At 41.6% G+C, this 20,000-nt stretch overlaps 1 protein-coding gene and 5 non-coding genes across 7 annotated transcripts in view; 1 reads left to right on the forward strand and 5 right to left on the reverse strand.

Moving 5' to 3' along the window:
• Positions 1-1,215: 1,215 nt before the first annotated feature.
• Positions 1,216-20,000, forward strand: part of LOC141807267 (partitioning defective 3 homolog) — a 540,268-nt gene continuing 521,483 nt past the window's right edge. For both annotated transcript variants that reach the window (XM_074693146.1, XM_074693147.1), the window contains exon 1: positions 1,216-1,534. In XM_074693146.1, the coding sequence (XP_074549247.1) occupies positions 1,415-1,534 (120 nt within the window). In that variant the 5' untranslated portion in view covers positions 1,216-1,414. The remainder of the gene's footprint in view (positions 1,535-20,000) is intronic.
• On the reverse strand, positions 5,834-5,905 carry trnaw-cca (transfer RNA tryptophan (anticodon CCA)). The gene has a single exon. It is a non-coding gene; the product is annotated as a tRNA-Trp (tRNA).
• Positions 14,501-14,572, reverse strand: trnaw-cca (transfer RNA tryptophan (anticodon CCA)). Its single transcript has one exon. It is a non-coding gene; the product is annotated as a tRNA-Trp (tRNA).
• Positions 15,039-15,110, reverse strand: trnaw-cca (transfer RNA tryptophan (anticodon CCA)). The gene has a single exon. It is a non-coding gene; the product is annotated as a tRNA-Trp (tRNA).
• On the reverse strand, positions 15,589-15,660 carry trnaw-cca (transfer RNA tryptophan (anticodon CCA)). The gene has a single exon. It is a non-coding gene; the product is annotated as a tRNA-Trp (tRNA).
• trnaw-cca (transfer RNA tryptophan (anticodon CCA)) lies at positions 16,596-16,667 on the reverse strand. Its single transcript has one exon. It is a non-coding gene; the product is annotated as a tRNA-Trp (tRNA).

Genomic DNA, 20,000 nt, shown 5'->3' on the forward strand with positions numbered 1-20,000 from the left:
GAGTAAAAGTCACAACCAATTTTTTAATTCTATCCCAGAATTTTTTTCAGTCAAAGTGAAGCAACACAGCTTGGTTGGACTAAAGTTTTGTGTCTTTTCTCCATTCAGCTGAACAGTCATGGTGCAAATATTCATATCAAAGCAAAAATCTGACAGCATGTTGACCATTCCTGTCAGTCAGCCTGTTTGGCTCATTACAAAAGTGTCTTACTTGGGGTGCAGATGGCCTAACAGTTTAGGTTGCGCCCCATGAGGTTCGCCCTTTAGCAGGTGGCCTGGGTTCAGGTCCAGTCTATGGCCTGTTTCTCACATGTTGCTCCCCCCTCTTGCCCCTCCTACTCTGTCCTCTGTCCTTTCCTCTCTTTAAAGGCATGAAAAGACCGAAAATAACTTAAAAATACATAAATAAATAAATAATGAGTAGAAGCAAGTATAAAAAGACTAGCTGGTTTTAGGGCTTTCAACAGAATAGACTTGAGTAAAGGTTTGATCAGGCCTGCAGTTTGGTTCAGCTCGGGGACCCTCTTGTGATCCTCTGATCCTGAACACATCATTTTAAGAACTCTAGAGGTCACAGATTACAGCATTTACAAGCTCTTATTCTGAGATATGTTCATGTTTTTAAAGTATTTGTGTTATGAAATCTTTATTAACCCTGACCCTGATTTTCAGAGACATGAGTATCCCACCTGCAGTGGAAAACAGGTTAGTTTAACATGAAAACACTTGGTCTAGGTTTCTGACCCTCTTTTGTGTACAGTATAAAGAAAACCTGCAGCCAGGTCACTCTGTCTCCCTGAGTGAGAGCAAAACCTGGATAGTAAGGAACATGAAAACAAAGAGGTTTAGCTAAAAATAAAAGGAGGATTTAAGGTTTATTTCTGATAATGCATCATATAAACCTTAGAACAACATTAATCCATCCAGAAGCTCTGTCTTTGTGAAGTTTTCCATGACTTCATACCTGTGACTAAACGGTGCTACAATAGAGCAAATCCAGAGGTTACACAACCTCCAATGATAAGGCAGCTTGGGGAGGTATGGTGAGCTGTATGGGTCGTCTCCTGGCTCTAACCTGCTCCGTGTTGTTGCTCGGTGTGTGAAACATTCCTCCTGCCTGCTCTGACATGTGGGCGCGCTCGCGCTGTCACTCCAGTTGTGCGCTCGCGCTGGAGGAGCTTTCAGTTGGGAAGTTTCAGTAAGTGAGTCAACACGGAGCAGGGAGGACGCCACCCAGCCCCGCCGCTGGAACTGAGGCTGGGACTCTCTCTGAGGACTCAGGACACAGAGACAACTCTTCTTCGACTTCTCTGAGACGAAAGTGGATTTATTTTCTGGCCCTCGCACACCGGGGATGGTTATCGTGGTTTTCACGCGGCTTTTTCCTCTCTGGGATTAACGCGGCGTAGGAGACATGAAAGTGACGGTGTGCTTCGGGAGGACCCGGGTGGTCGTTCCGTGTGGAGATGGGAATTTAAAAGTGCAGGACCTCATCGAACAAGCGGCCATGAGGTACAGGAAGGCTATTGCAAAGGTAAGAAGCTGTGCCACGGCGTGCTTTTTGTAACGTGTCGCTCCGCAGCAGCTGCGCGCTGCCTGCACCCACTCTGGCGCCTCAACATGGCGCTCCTCCCGGGCTGAGACAGGGAGAGAGTGGGCAGAGGAGAGCCAGGAGATCCGCAGCCAGCGGGGACCCCTGGGGGACCTCTGGTTGAGTGGGCTCTTCATTTTTATTCACAGTAGTCCTGAATGATCCATTCAAGAGAGTGTTGTGGGTTTCTTTCACGAGTTTGTGAAGTTGGGAAGTATTTTCTCAGAGACTGTGCACGATAACAAGCTGTTGAAAATTAATCTTAAAGTGTTAATGAGTCTACAGAAAAGTGTGCATGAGTGTGTGGAGCAGTAGTGGGATAAAGAGGACGAAATAACCGCCACTGTGTTTGTTTGCTTGTGTATGTAAATGTGATACTGAGAGTGCCAACACAGCAGGTTAACAAGTCACAGTTCAAGCATTTCTGCCACAAAACTAAAAACATACATTAAACAGGCTTCACTGTACATATCACACACTCTTCATGAGTTTGAAATGCTGTTTGCTCTGCTGTAAGTTCACTGTTAGGCATGTTAAGTTGTTGTGCATGTTTCTGAAGCCCAACAAATTTCACTGGTTACATGCAAAAGTGGAAGGAGGCCCATAAAAAGCTATTTATTTCCTCTGAAGGGGGAACCCTGCTCTGAACTCATTGCACTTATGCAATTACACCCTCACCAAAAAGTTTTCAAGTTCATCCAAGTTCCATCTGTGAACCGACGGAACACATGACTGTGTGAAACCTCCGAGCCAAATGTAAGCCAGGCCCGACCAGACCAGGACACAGATTGCTTTTCCCTTTGTGGGTTTCTCGTGGCTGCGCTTTAAGGCCCATTAAATGGCCAAGGAATGAATTAAAGTTTGGTGCAGTTGCTATGGCAGGAGAAAGAACTTTCTCCTGTGTGCCAGTGGGTGGTTTTACCATCCGAGTCACGTTTGAGCTGCTGCTTCTCTTCAAGGAATTTGGAATACCTCAATAAAGACATATTTCTCTGAGAGGGCCTACAGGGAGCTGCAGACAGGTTTCTCTGAGCTCTGGTGAGCTCACTGTGGTTTCAGATGCAAGTTTTACACAACAAAATAAAAGTTTCCTTCAGAGACCTGCAGTCTCAGCCCCACAGTGACTCAGAAACTCTCTCAGCTTTCTGTTAAAGATGACCATATTCAGCTGCACCTCAGTAGTAGTTTTTATCTGTGCAGGTAAACAGTGACGAAGTGGGTCAACATGAACACTCATTCCTGAAGAGCACTTCCTCCTTAGATACACACTCACATGCCCACACTCATTCTCTCCTCTGTTTACCGGCGCTGGCTGCTTTTCACCTCTTCAGCAGAACGCAGGCGACTGCTCCATTGATCCCTGCAGTGGCTCTGTAAATGTAGAAGTGTGGCTTTCCCTGTAGAGAGCACCTGGCTCTGAATCAAAGCTAACTGTATGACCGAAGCAGGCGGGACCTTTGGACTGCAGGGAGACGTGAGCGCGTACAGGTCACAGAGTTTAATGACACTTCTGTTACAACAGTCATGAGTTTACCTCAGACACAAAACAGGCATGTGTAAAAGCATTGTGGCATCATGAAAAGTTACATTATTTATCAAGGATTTCAGAAAATGTACATAGTTTACTATGTTGATGCAGAAAATGTAATAGTTAACATGCAAAGACTACTGTGGTGTTGATTAGGTATGTTCCAAAACAGATTCTGATCCAATCCAATTTTTTTACGTTTTGCCAATCTGATTAACAAATCCTGTACTCTACGGCTGCAGCAATCGAATATTTTAGTATTTGAGTATTCTACTGAAAATCCCATCAATTAATCGAGTAATCGGATAAAATACATTTTTGTTTAGTTAAAGAGCAGTTATTTTTCAAATGAAAAATTTTCTCTTTAAGAAATAGAGTTTTCTGATACAGCATGTCAGTAAGAGCACTTGCTTTGGTAGCTCCAAAATTTGTAAACACACTTTGACACATTTTTTGTGCTTTGTACATCTCATCAAATGTTGCGGACCCAAATGGCACCCGTTTCGTAGAACGACCCATTAGTCTCCAAACTCCAGAAAAGAAGCTAGATTTGTTGCTAGTTGCTATTTTGTATAAGAGGTAGCTTGATGGGTCTGAAAATGTCCTCAGCTTTATTTGAAATACCACTCTTTGATCTTTTTTAAAATTAAACGATTCCTCGAGGCGGAGAAAATTACTCGAGTAATTTTTGGAACCGAGTACCTCGAATAATTCGAGGAATCGTTTCAGCTCTACTGTACCCCGATGGTAATTCTCTTGTAAATGATGAATCATATTTGCTGTAGTAAAGTGAGCCCTGTTGGTACCTCCTTGAGGTACAATACAAATGTTGCAAGATGCTGTACCACCATTGCTTTCCAAAGAGAAGTAGTCCCACACAGCGGACTTGTTGGCAACTTTGTTTGATTCACAGCAGCCGTAAAGCGTGACAGTGATGACAATGTGAAAACTAGATCAATCCCGTAAAGAAATTGGATGCTATCCAGTCCTCAAAAAATAGCCACATTGGACGCCAGTACAAATCAGTGTATGAATCAGGACACCCCTGATGTTGATAGTGGTATCTTCTTTGTTCAGGCTCCACACATGAAGTGTTGCAGTGGTGTTAGATATTACAGATAATGTGATTGAAGCAGATGCAGATCCCACTGTTCTGGCTGGGTGACCAGATCAGATGATACAACAGTTTTCCTAGAACAGGAATATGTAGTTTCTATGAAACCTGAAGGGTCCACGGTGGTGCAATGGTTAGCACTGCAGCCTCACAGCAAGAAGGTCACCAGTTCAATTCCTAGCTTTCCCACCTCCCAAAGTCCAAAAACATGCTCATCAGGTTAAGTGATCACTCTAAGTCAGTGTTACCCAACCCTGGTCCTGGGGTACTGCCTGCCCTGCATGTCTGTTATGTTCCCAACTCCAGCACACCTGATTCAAATGATCAGCTCGTTATCAAGCTCTGCTCGAGCCTGATAACGAGCCATTCATTTGAATCAGGTGTGCTGGAGTGGGTTAACATCTAAAACATGCAGGGCAGGGGGTCCCCAGGACCAGGATTGGGTAACACTGCCCTAAGTTGTCTGTATGTGTGTAAAAGGTTGTCTTGTCTGTCTCTATGTGTCAGCCCTGTGACTGACTGGCGACCTGTTCAGGGTGTACCCCGCCTCTCGCCCAATGACAGCTGAGATAGGCTCCAGCCACCCGCGACCCTGAACAGGAGAAGTGGTTCAGAAAATGAATAAATGAATGAAAGTTTGAAATGATAGATTGTGAAATGAAAGATACAGTTTCTTGAGCTGTAACATCTATGTCATATATCATAGGAAAGTACTTTTATGCACACACTTAACATCACATAAAGTAATGCTTTAGCATGAAGAACAAAACAAAACAAAAAAAACAAAAACAAAATAAAGCTGAGAGATACGTTTGCAACAGTTCAGGGGACCAAAATATGCAGAGAAACATTGTGCAACTGAGGCGTGCCTCAAAACAAAGAGGTGGTACTCTGGATTTATATGGGAGTAGGATATACACAGAATTATGCAACAGTTTGTCCCCAACTGTCTGCGCTCACAGGTGATGAGCCTGTTACCTAAAGGCTGTTGCATTTGGTCAGGACTGGGTAGACTGAAAAAAATAATGTAGCAACTTAGAGTTTTGAAGGCAGGTGAATTTGTTGTCATGACTTCTTGTATGCTCATCAGAATACAGAGAGCAGATCCACCAACTTTCTTTGTCTTCAAGGAAATAAGATGCTTCTTTTTTATCTGATCTTTGAGATATCAACTTCACACTCTTACTACTTCAAATTTGTACTTCTGTACCTGCACTTCCTAATTTGAGTTTATGTTAACACTGGTTTTGAAAAACACAGTGCACTGTGATTCCTCAGCTGACACACTCAAAACAATCAAAAAGTTGAGTGTGAAACGGTGGACACTTCTCATCCTCAAGTGTTGCCAGCTTGGCTATTTAGCCAAGGAGAAAGGGGGTGGAGCAGTTATGGATGACGGTTGCATTTAATAAATAACAGAAGAACACCTGTGAATGGCTGTAAAACAGATCACAATTTCCAGAGAGTGTGAAGGTGGTCTGTTTGGTTTGAGACAATAATGTGTACAGGAAGTACACTGTGTAAATGTAGTAATGGAAGTATACCATTTGGGATACTGCAACACTCTTTTTTTTGTGTTCATTTTATCCCTGAAAACCTTTGACCCTGACGTGATTTGAACACGCAACCTTCTGATCTGGAGTCAGACGCGCTACCGTTGCGCCACAAGGTCTGATTCCCACAGCATCACAGTTTCTACTTCACTCTTTCCCTGGTCTGACCTCCATAAGCAGTTTGAAGACTTTTACTTTCTTCACGATTTTGAGGGCTGGGTATTAAATAGTTTTTTGTTGTTGTTGTTTCTTAGTTTTGTGTTGTGAGAAGATGGACTTTGTGGCTTTTTTGTAAGTGGAGAAAAGTGGACCAAGATAATGTAATAAAAAGAGTGTTTTTTACCATTGAATTCATCTGATACAGGAGGATAAATGCATCATATCTTAGGTGATATCTTCTTGTTTTTATAACTTGAGACTTGTGTGATTCAAATGTTAAAATCAGCATCAAATTTTGATTAATTCATCCTTACACCTCTGCTTTTTATCTGTGGAAAAGTTACATCTTCTTTTTTTGAGTAGTTTTTAATACATAAACAGATGGACTGAGTTTGTAAGAGTCTCTCTCTGCACTTTCTGCAGGAGCTGAAACTTCTTTAGCAGCTAAATCACGTCCACCTCTTCTCCTTCCTCCTCTATACTTAAAGCTGAGCTCGCCTCCGCCTGCACTCTGTCTGATTCACTTTTGATCTTCCTCTTAATTATACATGAACCATCTTTAGTTGGTTTGTAACAAATTAATCACTCTGACGATTCTGTGATGTATCTTGCTCTCGCTGCCTGATGTGTTGGTGATGTAAAAAATCAGACCTGCTCTCCTTTGAATCAGCTGAGCCCCTTCACGGTCAGTCCCAATCTGCTCTGGTCTACCTGATCTTCTCTGGGGACTCTTGAGAGGTTTGTTACAGTCTCTGTGGGACCAAGAAGAACACATCAATCACCCACTCAAGTGTCATTAACTCCAGAGTCAATCTGGTGCACAGTATTCACAGTCATGAAGGATTAAGCCTCACATCCTGTCTTCCTGCTGTCAAGCGTGTTTTCTTTAGCACTTAGCCGCTCAAGTTATATCTGAGTGTTCACCACACGTTAGTCACATCATGCAGAGGTTATTTTGTGGCTCTTGTGATCCATGGACGTGACCAGGATGTTCACTCATCATCTTACAATTCAGTCTGTAAAGACATATAAATGCTACAAGATGTCTTGAACTGTGTGAAAAGTTTCAACACCAGATTCCTCCATCTCCTACGTTCCCAAAGCTTCTCTAGCCAAGAGCAGTTTTTAGTTTAAAGCCCATAATGAAAGCTTTTCCTCTTAACATTCCACAGCTAACAACTTGGAGACACTCACAGCAAAGCCAGGTTGTTGAACAACCGATATCTGTAGACAAGAACGTCATCAAAGATAGGTAGCTGCTTATAATGAGCACATGCTCCCTGGTCCCAGGATGCCTGAAAGCTCAGGATGTAATGGTCTATCTTAAAAACTACAGATGTGCACCACAATGATAAAAAAATGCCCACAGCTGACTTATTGCTCAATAGACCTTCAAAACAAGAGTGAAACATTTTCGTTTCTGCATTCAGGAAAAATGAACAAAACATGGCTCATTGAATAATAAGCATTAGAGACGTACTTGTAGCGTGTTCAGGTTAAGTTATCTTTTTTCTCGGAAACTTGTAAAATTAAGTATTGAAGCGAAGTTTTGTTATAATAAGGGCTGCAGCTATCGAATATTTTAGTATTCGGGTATTCTACTGAAAATCCCATCAATTAATCGAGTAATCGGATAAAATACATTTTTGTTTAGTTAAAGAGCAGTTATTTTTCAAATGAAAAATTTTCTCTTTAAGAAATAGAGTTTTCTGATACAGCATGTCAGTAAGAGCACTTGCTTTGGTAGCTCCAAAATTTGTAAACAGACTTTGACACATTTTTGTGCCTTGTACATCTCATCAAATGTTGCAGACCCAAATGGCACCCGTTTCGTAGAATGACCCATTAGTCTCCAAACTCCAGAAGAGAAACTAGATTTGTTGCTAGTTGCTATTTTGTATAAGAGGTAGCTTGAGGGGTCTGAAAACTCTCTTAATATGTCCTCAGCTCTATTTGAAATACCACTCTTTGATCTTTTTTAAAATTAAACGATTCCTCGAGGCGGAGAAAATCACTCGAGTATTTTTTGTAATCGAGTACCTCGAATCATTCGAGGAATCGTTTCAGCTCTATTATAAACGTCCTTCTCTGGTAGACCACATCAGTGATGCCTCTTTCACACATGCATCTTTAATATGTTTAAGTTGTATCTTGGAGCTCTGCCCCATAGAGTTGTGTGTTCTCAGATGTTTCTGATGGCATAAGGTCCTCCCTGTAACACCTCGTTCACACGACGATTCAGCCAGAAACGCTAAAATGCAGAGAAAAAAATCTGCGTTTCCACAGATATGCTAAAGGACTGAAAACGCTGTAGTAAGCATGCCAGGCTTTTAATTAGTGCTATAACTGTCTTGTCCAAAAGAGATCTCCACCGAAGTAGAGTTGGGCCGATCATCTGGTGTATTGTTAAATGCTAAGAGCAGAAGTGGAGTAACAGATGCATATTTGTCAGCGGTGCTTGACGTCAGCATTTCCATGGAAAATTCTGTCTTCTGTTTACAGGGGAACGGTAGCAGCAGTGTTTCAGAAATATTCCCCTCTGGCCGTTTTCAGAAGTTTGCATTTTAGGTCGGCTACAACTCAATTTCCATGTAAATGCTAGGTCAAAACCCAACAATACTTTTGCGTTTCTCCTTGACACCATTGTGTCAACAGCTCCTAGACCTACCAAAGGGGGACTTCATAGGAGGTGGGACGGGACATCCGTCTCATGCTGTGATAGCCACAGTATAACGTGATGCTAAAATAATAGTTTTACATTTTTATGCATGGAAACTGTGATCAGATGGATGTGCGGACCTCTTCACTGTCCTTGCATGAAAATAATTCAACATTTACCTTGTTGCATTTTAGTATTCCTGTCAAATAATATCAACACTGTCACACACTGCTAACAAAGCCTTGTCACTTTTTGATGAAATAAAAGCCATATTTCTGAAGATTGATAAAGTAAAATTACACCTGGTTGGTGTTTTGGTGACGACTAGAATTGTGCAAAAGTTGAGTAAAATCTTATCCTGCACATTGAATGCAAATCATCTCTAGCTCACCTACTCTCTCACTCACACACACACACACACACACACACACACACACACACACACACACACACACACACACACACACACACACACACACACACCTCTATCCCTCCCTCCTGTTGCACTCTGACCCACCCACAGCCTTACTGATGCCTTCACTAACTGTTAAAAACACTAACATCTGAACAGAACACATAACTAACAGCAGAGCTGTTACAATACGAACACCAGAGTCCAATTGTGTGGCAGTGGCCCCGTTTACATGGGTCCAAAAATCCTATTTACAATCCGATTGAAAGGTCAATCAGACTTAAAAAGTCTCATGTAAACACCTTAGCCAATCTGATTCCCCTGGATCTTATTGTATTTCAGGTCAGATTGTAAAAGGTAGTCTAAATCCGCTCCATGCCCCATGTAAACGGCTGAGTGGAGCAGATTGGGTTGATAGAGAGGATTGTAAGAGGCACTTAAGTGATGTACGCAGAGCAACAGGCAGCCAAACAAAAACAAAGATTTGGAACAAACAGAAAAACTTGACACAAAACTTAACACAAGCGTCCCCAACAAAACAGGACGTGGATCCATCTTCCCAGAGGTAAACAGGGAGCAGGAAGTGCACCTCTTCTTCTCTTACTCATTTACAGGTAGTGGCAGTGGGACATAATGTGCAGGTCAAAAAAAACAAAACAATCGGATTCAGCCGGGGCCATGTACACGCAGATCTAACGTGGATCTCTTTACTTAAACTTCACGTATACAGATCATATCATATTCACTTTATCTGATCGATTTCAATCAGATTGAGGAAAACTACTCATGTAAACAAGGCTATTGACCCACGTCTGGGAACTTCTGGTAGAGGAACAATTTTTTTTTTCAGTTGCACTTTTGTGATAAACTTTGAGATCTAAACTTCTGAAAAACTACCTCACCAGAGTGAAAAAAACTTTTATTAAAGTTTGAGAGTGTTTTTTTTTTAAAATTTTGGTGTTTCTATTGCTATTTTTTAATTCCAATATTCAGGTTTTGCACAATTCTAGGTGTAGTGTAATGTTTGTCAAGTTGATTAAGCTGAACTGCCCATCTATTTGTGTATGTGCTACATACGTCTTAGGCCCCGTTTACACGGAGACTCCCGCCAAGATTCTTCCTTTGCGTTTCCAAAAGCCACCTGCCTTTACATGAGGATGGAGTGAAAACAATCCGCATTCATACAATTCCAGGAGGACAAGTCACAACGATGTAGTGGCCATGCCAGGCCAGTAGTTGGCAATGTGGATTGTACTGAAGTGGCGCTGTAATCCAGAAATCTGCCTTCATTGTTGTGGTTGTTCTTTCTTTTACTGCCGTTTTGTTGTGTGAGACAGTCGGCAATCCAACCATGACGCGCATTACCGCCACCAACTGGACCAGAATGGCTCAACTGGAAATGTGGCTGCGCGTGCAGCCTTCACCTGAAACTGCGAGTGCGCATGCAGTGATGTCAGTGTTTCACCCTGAAACGCTCTGCTCTATGTTTACACGAGGCTAGATGGAGGAGTGGATTCAAATCTTTCCACTTTGGGAAGTTTTCACTGAAAACGCAACGTGGTCTCATCTAAACGGAAGGCCCAAACGCAACGAAATGTATGCGGAATTGACCGTTTTCAGGGTCATGTAAATGGGGCCTTAATGTAAGCCGTGTGATGGGCTGGTGACCATTCCAAGGTGTACCCTGCTACAAGCTCCAGCCCTGGTGTGGCCCACAAACACCTGTGGATGGTTTTACTTTCATTTCGAGATTTCTTTGGTTAATCTGTGTCAACAGCCTTCATGTCAGAGGAGCAGTAACATCAGCTGTGACTCAAAGCTGTTGGTAGCAAAGAATGTCTTACACCTTAGATAAGGCAATGTGTTTATTATTTCAGTATAAAACCTGTCCTGCTGCTCCTTACTGACTCTTATCACAGAGCTCCAAGTCACCTCAGCTGTCAGTTTGAAGCAGATTTTCTGTTGAGTAACTCCTGTCTGATGAGAAACTAAAACACTGTGGGAAAGCCGGTGACAGAAGACTCAAGGTGTTCTGCTTCAGGGCAAAGTCAGGCAAGTTAGCATCTGTTTGTGCGCAATGTTTCAAGTCCCAAATTGATGTTTTGTCAGAAAAGTTGAAGAAGGCTCCCTCTTAGCGCTATTTGTTTCTTTCTCGATGTCTTCAAAAAATAAACTACCACCTCTGCTATTTAGAAAGACTTAGCTGCTTGTTTTGCATCCAAACTCCTGTCAACAGTTTAACTTCTAACCCCACCTGTCTGCTCTGGGAACCATCAGCCTCCTCTGCAAGAACAAACAGTCCTCTCAATCCTCAGGTGAGGAGCAAACAGCCAGTGAAGGCAACACGTTCAGAAAAACAGCACAAAGAGAAAGAAGGAAGTGGAAGTGGAAGGGTTGTCAGTGCTCATTAGCTCACTACACTCAGCGTCTCTGCTTATGTAACAGAGAGGAGCTGCTGTATGTGAGCAGGAATATAACTGTAGTGGAAGATAATTGGGGGATTATTATGTGAGGGGATTGTAGGAGGCCGAGCTGCGGAGGCCCCGTAGGATGATGGGATGAGATGTGATTGATGTTAAGAATAGATCAAAGGTTCAACTGTGGTCAAGCAGCAGAAACGTTGTAGAATTCATCTCCACCATGAGGAGAAACTCAACAACCTCTCCTCCTACATTTCCCTCTTTTCTACAGTTTCCTTTTCTTTCATCTCACTATGAACTTTCTTCTCTCTTCTTTTCTTTCTTTCTTTTCTTTCTGTCCTCTCCAGCTGGTTGACTCGGTGTCATCTTCCAGCCGACTGAGCAGCTTCCTCACTTTCGTGCTAACTCCTTCCAGGGGAATTGTTGCCTGCAAGCCTTTGAGTAAAACATCGCACACCCGCTGCTCTAAAAGTCACGAGTTTAAATTTGCCCAAGCGTCCAGAAAAGATGCTCAGCACCCCTATCCTGCTCTGCACTCCATTGTCCCCCTGCTGAAGCATTAGACAGAGATTTACTCAATATTTCTGTTTTAGTTCTTTTTATTAGAGGAAACCCAACAGGTGTTTCATGCAATGTCAAAAATCTGCAAGAAATAATGAACACAGAGTAGAAAACAGATTGCACAGTGCGGAGCAGCCTGTAATTTTACATAGAGGCCCGGGAACAACATGTTTGTTGTGGTGTATGATGGTGACAATAAAGGGAGCAGAAGACTGGTAGTTAAATACTGTGTGCAGAACTACGTCAGTGTAGGTTTGGTTCAGTCCGTCAAGGAAAATATACTCAGCCTACACAGTCTCACGGTAGATGACCAGTGCAGAGCTTCTGGAGAGTGAACCACAGCCCTCATTGTCAAAGAACCCTCCTTTTTGATATAGTCCATGGGGCTAAAGCCAGTCTTTTGGGACTTCCTATGAAGCCAGAGGATATCAAGAATAATAAATAATGATAAAACCACGAGGAGTAACAGCAGCAATCAAGAAAACAAAAGTAAAAAAGTGTATAGAAATGCAAAAATGTTCGTAAGAAAATAGATGATGACAGCTTGTCCATCATTCTCCAGTACAGCCTCCACTTCCAGGACTGAGCGTCTTCAGCAGTCTGTTCAGTCTCTGTCTCCTGGATCCTGTCTGCTCACAGCAGGTGAAGCTCTTCCAATGTGGCTTTGGTGTCTGTTGTTAGCTCCGTTATCCATTTCTGTGAATAGCATGATGCTACTTTCTCTTCTGGTATTCCCTCTGTTGCTAGGTTAGCACGGCTAGCTCGTTTATCTTATTGGAGATAGATCTTACGTTCCCAATAACGATGGATGGAAGGACAGTTCCATGTCGTCACTTCTTAGCCTACACCTGAGAACCAGCACGTCGTCCTCACCTCCTTCTCCTCACCTTGTGGGGAAACATCTGGCCTTGCACCATTTAGCATTGACATGCTACAGGCTGCTAACAGCACATTTCACATCTCACATTTCACATCTAATTGATCCGGCCACAATGGGAGACAAGCACCACTTGACGCTGGTCTGAAGTAAGGGACTGACAGAAGCTAAGTGTCTTATTTCTGTAAGGTGAGAACTAGCACTGCAAAGAGATGGCAGAAAAAAACAGACACTCATGATGTTCAGATGCATTGGATGATAGAAAAGAAGATGCTAATCTTGCACAAATCCACTCAGGATGAGGCTCAAAGTCAGCAGTTTTACCTCAATGTCCAACACATACAATTTTTCCATGCAAGGGCGTGTTTATATAGGGAACCAGCCAGCCTCTGGTCTATGTCTGTGTGGCTTCTGAAAGTACTTGTCTGACCCGCTGACTGACCCAACGAATGTCTGGCGAGCTTTCCTGCCCACATGGACTGCACAGAGTTCAATGACACCACTCTGAGTCTCTTATCTCTCCCAAACAGTGTCCAACATTAGGGTTGTGCAAAAGCAACTTCAGGGCTTCTCCTCTGAGCATGCATCCCAGGTGAACACACAGGTGCTGATGAAAGATATGCATGCAAAGACTTGTGACCATAGCTGCTCTGGATTCTGATGAAAACACAGATTCTGAATGTTAAAGACGGAGCTGGGTGAGTTTCTGGCAGGAGCAGCTAAACGCAGAAATGTACGAGGGCTCGATGCCACGTTGGTCACTGCCAAAGCCTGAAGGGGCCAAAACCAGGCCAAACCTTTGCGTGACTGCTTTTCTGGCTTCATGCATTCAGAGTTTGGGTCATTCTCAGTGGTGAATGCTGATGTGGTCTTAGAAATTTAACCTGTTTTTTAAGCTTTCCTATATTTATCACCTGCCCCTGAAGCCAAATAACAGAAATTCTTTTGGTTGTAAAATTATTCAAAGTTTTGGTGGGACTTGAAGAATATGCGGGTGTGTGCTGTTGCATGCAAGGACTAGTTTTCCATGTAGGCATGTTTGCATCTCCCTCCAGACTGAGCTCAGTTTGGCCAATCTGGTAAAGATCAATATGAGCAGAATAAAATTTCCTTCCACTCTTCGAAACCCTGTGATGTTGGAACTGCTTTGTTATCTTAGCTCACTGGGTCAGATAATCCAGCTAATCATTAGCCTGAACCGTTAGGAGCAGGACAATAGAAGCAATGCACCACACTTGATCTGGCATAACTTGGACATGCTTTAGTGCTGGAAGGCCTCTCCTCAGGAATGTCAGACCTCAGAGATAGCAGAAAGATCCTCAGAAATGCTCTGATGTCATTGTTCAGTGGGGAAAGTTAACACATGAGTGTGTGCTGTCAAAGTCTGGCAGCAGATATAACCAAGAACAGTTATAGTAGTGATTGCATCTTGTTTATAAATGTCTTTCTGACTCATGACTGCAGATTTGTTATTTTTATTTGTATGTGGGTTAAAATCTTTTATCGTGATAGACTTGAACACGCTATCATCTGATTGAGAAGTGGACGATGTGGTAGCTCTATCAGAGCTAATTGTGTTGGCTTGTTCCCCTTGACATTTTCTACACGTGAAGTCTTTAAAATGTTTGACCCTGACGTGATTTGAACACGCAACCTTCTGATCTGGAGTCAGACGCGCTACCGTTGCGCCACAAGGTCTGATTCCCACCAGGTTACAGCTCCTACTTCTGTCATCCCCTCTTTCTTGTTGTCCTCATGGCTTTTGTAAACTGACCAGGAAACAGAAGTGACAGTTTAAAGATTTGCAGACAATTGAGTTTGGAAACTGCATTTGTTTGTGACCGTCATGCTTTGTCTTTGTGGTGCTTTTTTTATACCCAAACTCAAAATGTATCTTCACATTAGCTTAAAGTTGTAGAGTCTTTCTTGACAGCCCTACCTGCTGCTTTTACCTTCTTGTAGATTAAAATTGTAGCTCTAATTCGGTCATCCCAAGTTCCCTTATAGAAGGAGTGCTGAATAAAAGGAGGCGTTTTTTTTTACTTGTTGGAAACAGTCATGCTACACCTCCATAAGCCTTTGGCACAACACAACTGACTTTCGCTCTTATTTAGCCTAACTCAGCTACTTCTCAATTTTGAATTTCCCATCTTAAAACAACCTCTGACCCTGACGTGATTTGAACACGCAACCTTCTGATCTGGAGTCAGACGCGCTACCGTTGCGCCACAAGGTCCTCTTCCTACCTGATGTCAGCTGAGTGTTTGACCTTGTCCTGTACTCATTCCTGTAACCTTGGGAAACTTTTTGCAGACATCAGATGCCAGCATGAGAAAATGTTGTGCTGTGAATTGGTGGAAATAGGAGCTCTGCAGATTCACCCATCAATTATTACCTTTACTTTATTTCCTTCAGGAGTCGTTGGGGGGGTTGGAGCCTATCCCAGCTGGTATTAGGCCCAAGGCTTGGTACACCTGAACAGGTCACCTGATTATGACAAATATTCATTCGCATACTCACAGGAAATTCAGAGTGACCAATCAACCTGATGATCATATTTTTGGACTGTGTATGGAAACCCAAAGAGAACCATGTCATGCTTGAGATTAACCTACATTCTTCACACAGAAATGCACATAACTGGCCAGGGAATTAAACCACAAACAATCTTGCAGGAGCAGTAACCATTGAAGTACGGTGCAGCCTAAAACCTCCGACCCTGACGTGATTTGAACACGCAACCTTCTGATCTGGAGTCAGACGCGCTACCGTTGCGCCACAGGGTCCTCTTTTACTTCAACATTAAATGGAACTTCGTCCCTTTTTGCCTCAGCTCACCTGGATTAAAGTCCCTCCAGAGCCACCAAATCTACTTTATCCTGATAAAAAAGGCAAAGTGTCAAAAATTCATTTTATCATTAAAATCTAGTAAATAAAACTTGAACAAGAAGATTTTTTGAATTTATAAAATGTACACGTGATATCTAAGGGTTTTTTTTAAATTATTTTTCATAAATGTGCAAAGATTTAAAAAACTGAAATTTGAAACTTTCTGCAAATGTTTAAATGTTTTTAAAATCAAAAAATCGAAAATAATCAAAAGATTTTGAACTTTCAAAAATTTGTGAAAAAAAAGTTTAATTTGCAAAAAAGGGAAAATTTTAAACATTTCAAAAGGTAAAAAACAACAACTAAAAAATAAGTTTAATTAATTTTCAAAAAAGTCAAGATTTTAAACATTTCAAAAAGTAAAAAAAAAAAAAAAAACTAAAAAAAAAGAGAAATTTTATACATTTTTTAATACATTTCCAAATTTTTTAAATTATGTATTCAGAGGTCTATCACTTGTTGTTAGCCACAGGTGCATTGAAAGAGGGTGTGCTGTTGATGTTGTAGGAGGAGAAGTATAGTGGTTGCAGGCTTTATTGCAGAATGTGATGCATATTCAGTTCAACAAAATGTTGAAGCATGATTTTATTTTGCGTCAGTGTCTTTAATGTCAATCATAAAAATTCTTTACATCAATAATATTTTTTTAAAGCTACAAGGATCCACTGCAAAGGAGTCAGAGGGCTGCAGGTTGCAGACACTTGCTCATGTCAATTCATGCAACTTTATCAAACACAACAAGTATTATAGCAAGTGTCATAGACACCACAAATAGCCATCATACCCTTGGCCCTCTTTAATTTCCTTTGTAAGGAATGGTCTTCCAAAGATTTGACCTCGACGTGATTTGAACACGCAACCTTCTGATCTGGAGTCAGACGCGCTACCATTGCGCCACGAGGTCACACGTTTGTGAAGTCACAAATCATTATTTCTTTAATGTTTTAAGTTTAACATTTATGCAAATTATTAGAAGTCAGGAAAATCTTGTAGTCAAACTATGTGCAGATATTTAACTGAAAAGATAGAACAGCTGTCTAAAACATTTTCAAACATTAGTTAACATTTAATGGGTGGTCCAGTTCATATCATGGTTTTAGAGAAGCTTCTCATTAAAGCAGTTATTATCACTGTATGTTATGTATCAGGCTTTAAATGATTTTTCGTTTGGCATCCTCTCTGCTGCATTCAAAGATTTTATCGTTTCCATTTTTTTTCAATCTGCAGGTCTCTGCAGGTTTGATGGTTGATGGTGGAGAAAAAATAAATCAGTTTCTCTCTGTTCTGTCAACATACTCTGCAAAATGAACACTGTTCAGCTCCTGCTGGTGTCCGATGGGTCGAGTGTGGACCACATGACCTGTTTTTGGACCTGGTAGAACAGATCATTTAAAGACAGTGACAAGCTGTTTACTTAAACATATTTCACGCAGAGAGGAAAAATATTATGTTTGCTAATGCTGCTGAGATGGAAAAGCCATTCCAACCCTCCCAACATGTTTTAACAGTAAAGACTCCTCTGACAGCTTCCACTGCCCACACCTCACACGTCTCACCATGAAGGATCCTGTCTCCTGCTTTAAAACACACACAGGTAATATTTTCCATTCTGTTGCTCTTCTTTTTATGAAGGAGAAGGCTCCGTGAGGAGGAAAAGCTTGTCTCTGAGTTTTATAGATTCCAGTTATGGTTACACAACCATTTCTCAGAGGCTGAGCTGCTCCAGAGGCAGAATAATCAAACTTACTTACACTTCAGTGGTCACAGACAAGGTACCAACTGGATCGATTGTTTTGCGTAATGAAGGTAAAAGTTAGTGTGCGTGATTGGATAGCAGAAGAAGGATTTTTGATTTTAGCTTCTTGCTCTTTTGCTCCTTCTGCAAACCTTTAAGAAAGAACATCTAATTGACTCTACACATCAACATCCAGCTCGACCACAGGGATAATTTTTGCCCTCAGAACCGCTCGCCCATTTGCAAAACCAAAACTCCACAGCACTCTTGTTTCCGAGCTGTGGGGCAATGGTTAACGGTTCATATGATATGCTTGACTGGCCATTTCACTGGTTGATGGAACAGACTCAAGTCAAAGTTGACCACAAAGCCGACCCAGGTCAAGTCTCCATTAACAGCCCAGCAGCTCTGGTTTGCAGAGCAGGATACTTGCTCTCCTGCTCCTCCAAGATCTGTAGATGCAGCCATTTGGATGGGACTGAACCAAAGCATGGTGGTGTTGTTTGGAGTACAGTAGCTCCTCAAGTGCTTGGAGTTGTTTCCCTTGTTTTTCTCCTCCCATATCTCCGTGAGATGACAACTCTCGCCTCCAGCTGGAGCCAACTGTGAGCAAGTTGTAGCAAAGGCCAACTATGTGGTTTGCGGTGTTTCGACATGCAGGCCACGCCAGGCCCTCTTGGGTGTGATCCACTGTTTTGTCAACAGCCTATATCTGCGGCAAGGATTGCAGCAACAGAACAGACAGTTATTGGAGCTCAGGGAAGGTTTGTTTGTTGAGGAATTACTAACAAGACCCTTGAATTAGTGTCTTTCAGAGGGAGGACCTTTAAGGTTATTTTCTCATCATGTACGGATGACTGATGCTACAGGTGTTCCTCAAAGATCCTGTCCTGTAGCTGGGATATGTGGTCTAAAGCACAGGTACACAATTATCTATTTGATGTTGCTTTAATCCTTAAATTATTCTTAATGCTGTGGCTTTACCTGTCCAAATCACTGACACCCTGAAAAAAGGTTACATCAAATATATGAAAAGCAAAATGGATTAAAACAAAAACACAGAGCAAACTAACAAGGAAGAAGTTCAGAGCTAAAAAAGTCCCTCTGTGTTTTGTTCAAAAGATTCTAAAGACTTTTTTTAATCACAGATATTCAGGCTCAAGCAGAGCAAAGGTGGAACTAATCACCTTTAATGATGTGTCTGTTCATTTTAAGGTATCATTAAGTCATGACAGTAAGCACTCACAATAACAGGTTCACAACAAGCCCACCCAGATGTTGTCCTGCCTTGGATTCTTTTGTTGTAACTTTTAATGAAAGAGTAAAGCAGTGTAGGTGTAAATCAGACTTTAAAAGAGCTGAAAGACAGGGTTAGCCCTCAAAATGTGTTATTCCACCAGGTTAGTACGAGGGCTGCAGCTATCGAATATTTTAGAATTCGAGTATTCTACTGAAAATCCCATCAATTAATCAAGTAATCGGATGAAATACATTTTTGTTTAGTTAAAGAGCAGTTATTTTTCAAATGAAAATTTTCTCTTTAAGAAATAGAATTTTCTGATACAGCATGTCAATAAGAGCACTTGCTTTGGTAGCTCCAAAATTTGTAAACACACTTTGACACATTTTTTGTGCCTTGTACATCTCATCAAATGTTGCGGCCCCAAATGGCACCCGTTTCGTAGAATGACCCATTAGTCTCCAAACTCCAGAAAAGAAGCTAGATTTGTTGCTAGTTGCTATTTTGTATAAGAGGTAGCTTGAGGGGTCTGAAAACTCTCTTAATATGGCCTCAGCTCTATTTGAAATACCACTCTTTGATCTTTTTTAAAATTAAACGATTCCTCGAGGCGGAGATAATTACTCAAGTATTTTTTTTAATCGAGTACCTCGAATAATTCGAGGAATCGTTTCAGCTCTAGTTAGTACACTGTGTTTGAGTAATTTAATGTCAACTGATGGATATTTGACATTTCCTCATGTTTAAGCTCTTTTGTCTTGACATTATTCTGTTACTCCACCAGCTCATCAACTTTCTCCACCTCGCAGCTTGTTCAGTGCTCCCTGTTTCCACTGAAAGCAGAATTAAAGAGCAATATCTGCAAGTTTTGGAGAAAAAAATTGAACTTGGCTCCTAATCTGATAAGGGATGAGAATTTTCAGTAATTCCTATATTTGATTACTCTAAATTTCTATTGTACAAACACTCACAGATTATTTTTGTTTTCATCCTCACCAAAAAAGGGTCTATTGGATACGGACCTCCTGGACCATATTTAAAGTCTTTACATACATCTTTTCCACTCGTAGATGTTGTTCTCCGTGGCAGTGGCTTGTACTCTCGCTCGACAAACACCATCAGCTCTCTGAAAACTTCAGCTTCCACAAAACTTAAAGGGAGCACATCTTCAGTTACCATAACGCATGTAACGCTATATGTGTTCAAGTTATGTCCCCATGAGCAGCACTTGCATGTCCTTGAATTAAAAAAAAAAGTTACTT

Source organism: Halichoeres trimaculatus, unplaced genomic scaffold (assembly GCF_033239565.1).
Source record: "Halichoeres trimaculatus isolate MK-OKI-2021-1 unplaced genomic scaffold, fHalTri1.1 fHalTri1_scaffold_18, whole genome shotgun sequence".
Lineage (NCBI taxonomy): Eukaryota > Metazoa > Chordata > Actinopteri > Labriformes > Labridae > Halichoeres > Halichoeres trimaculatus.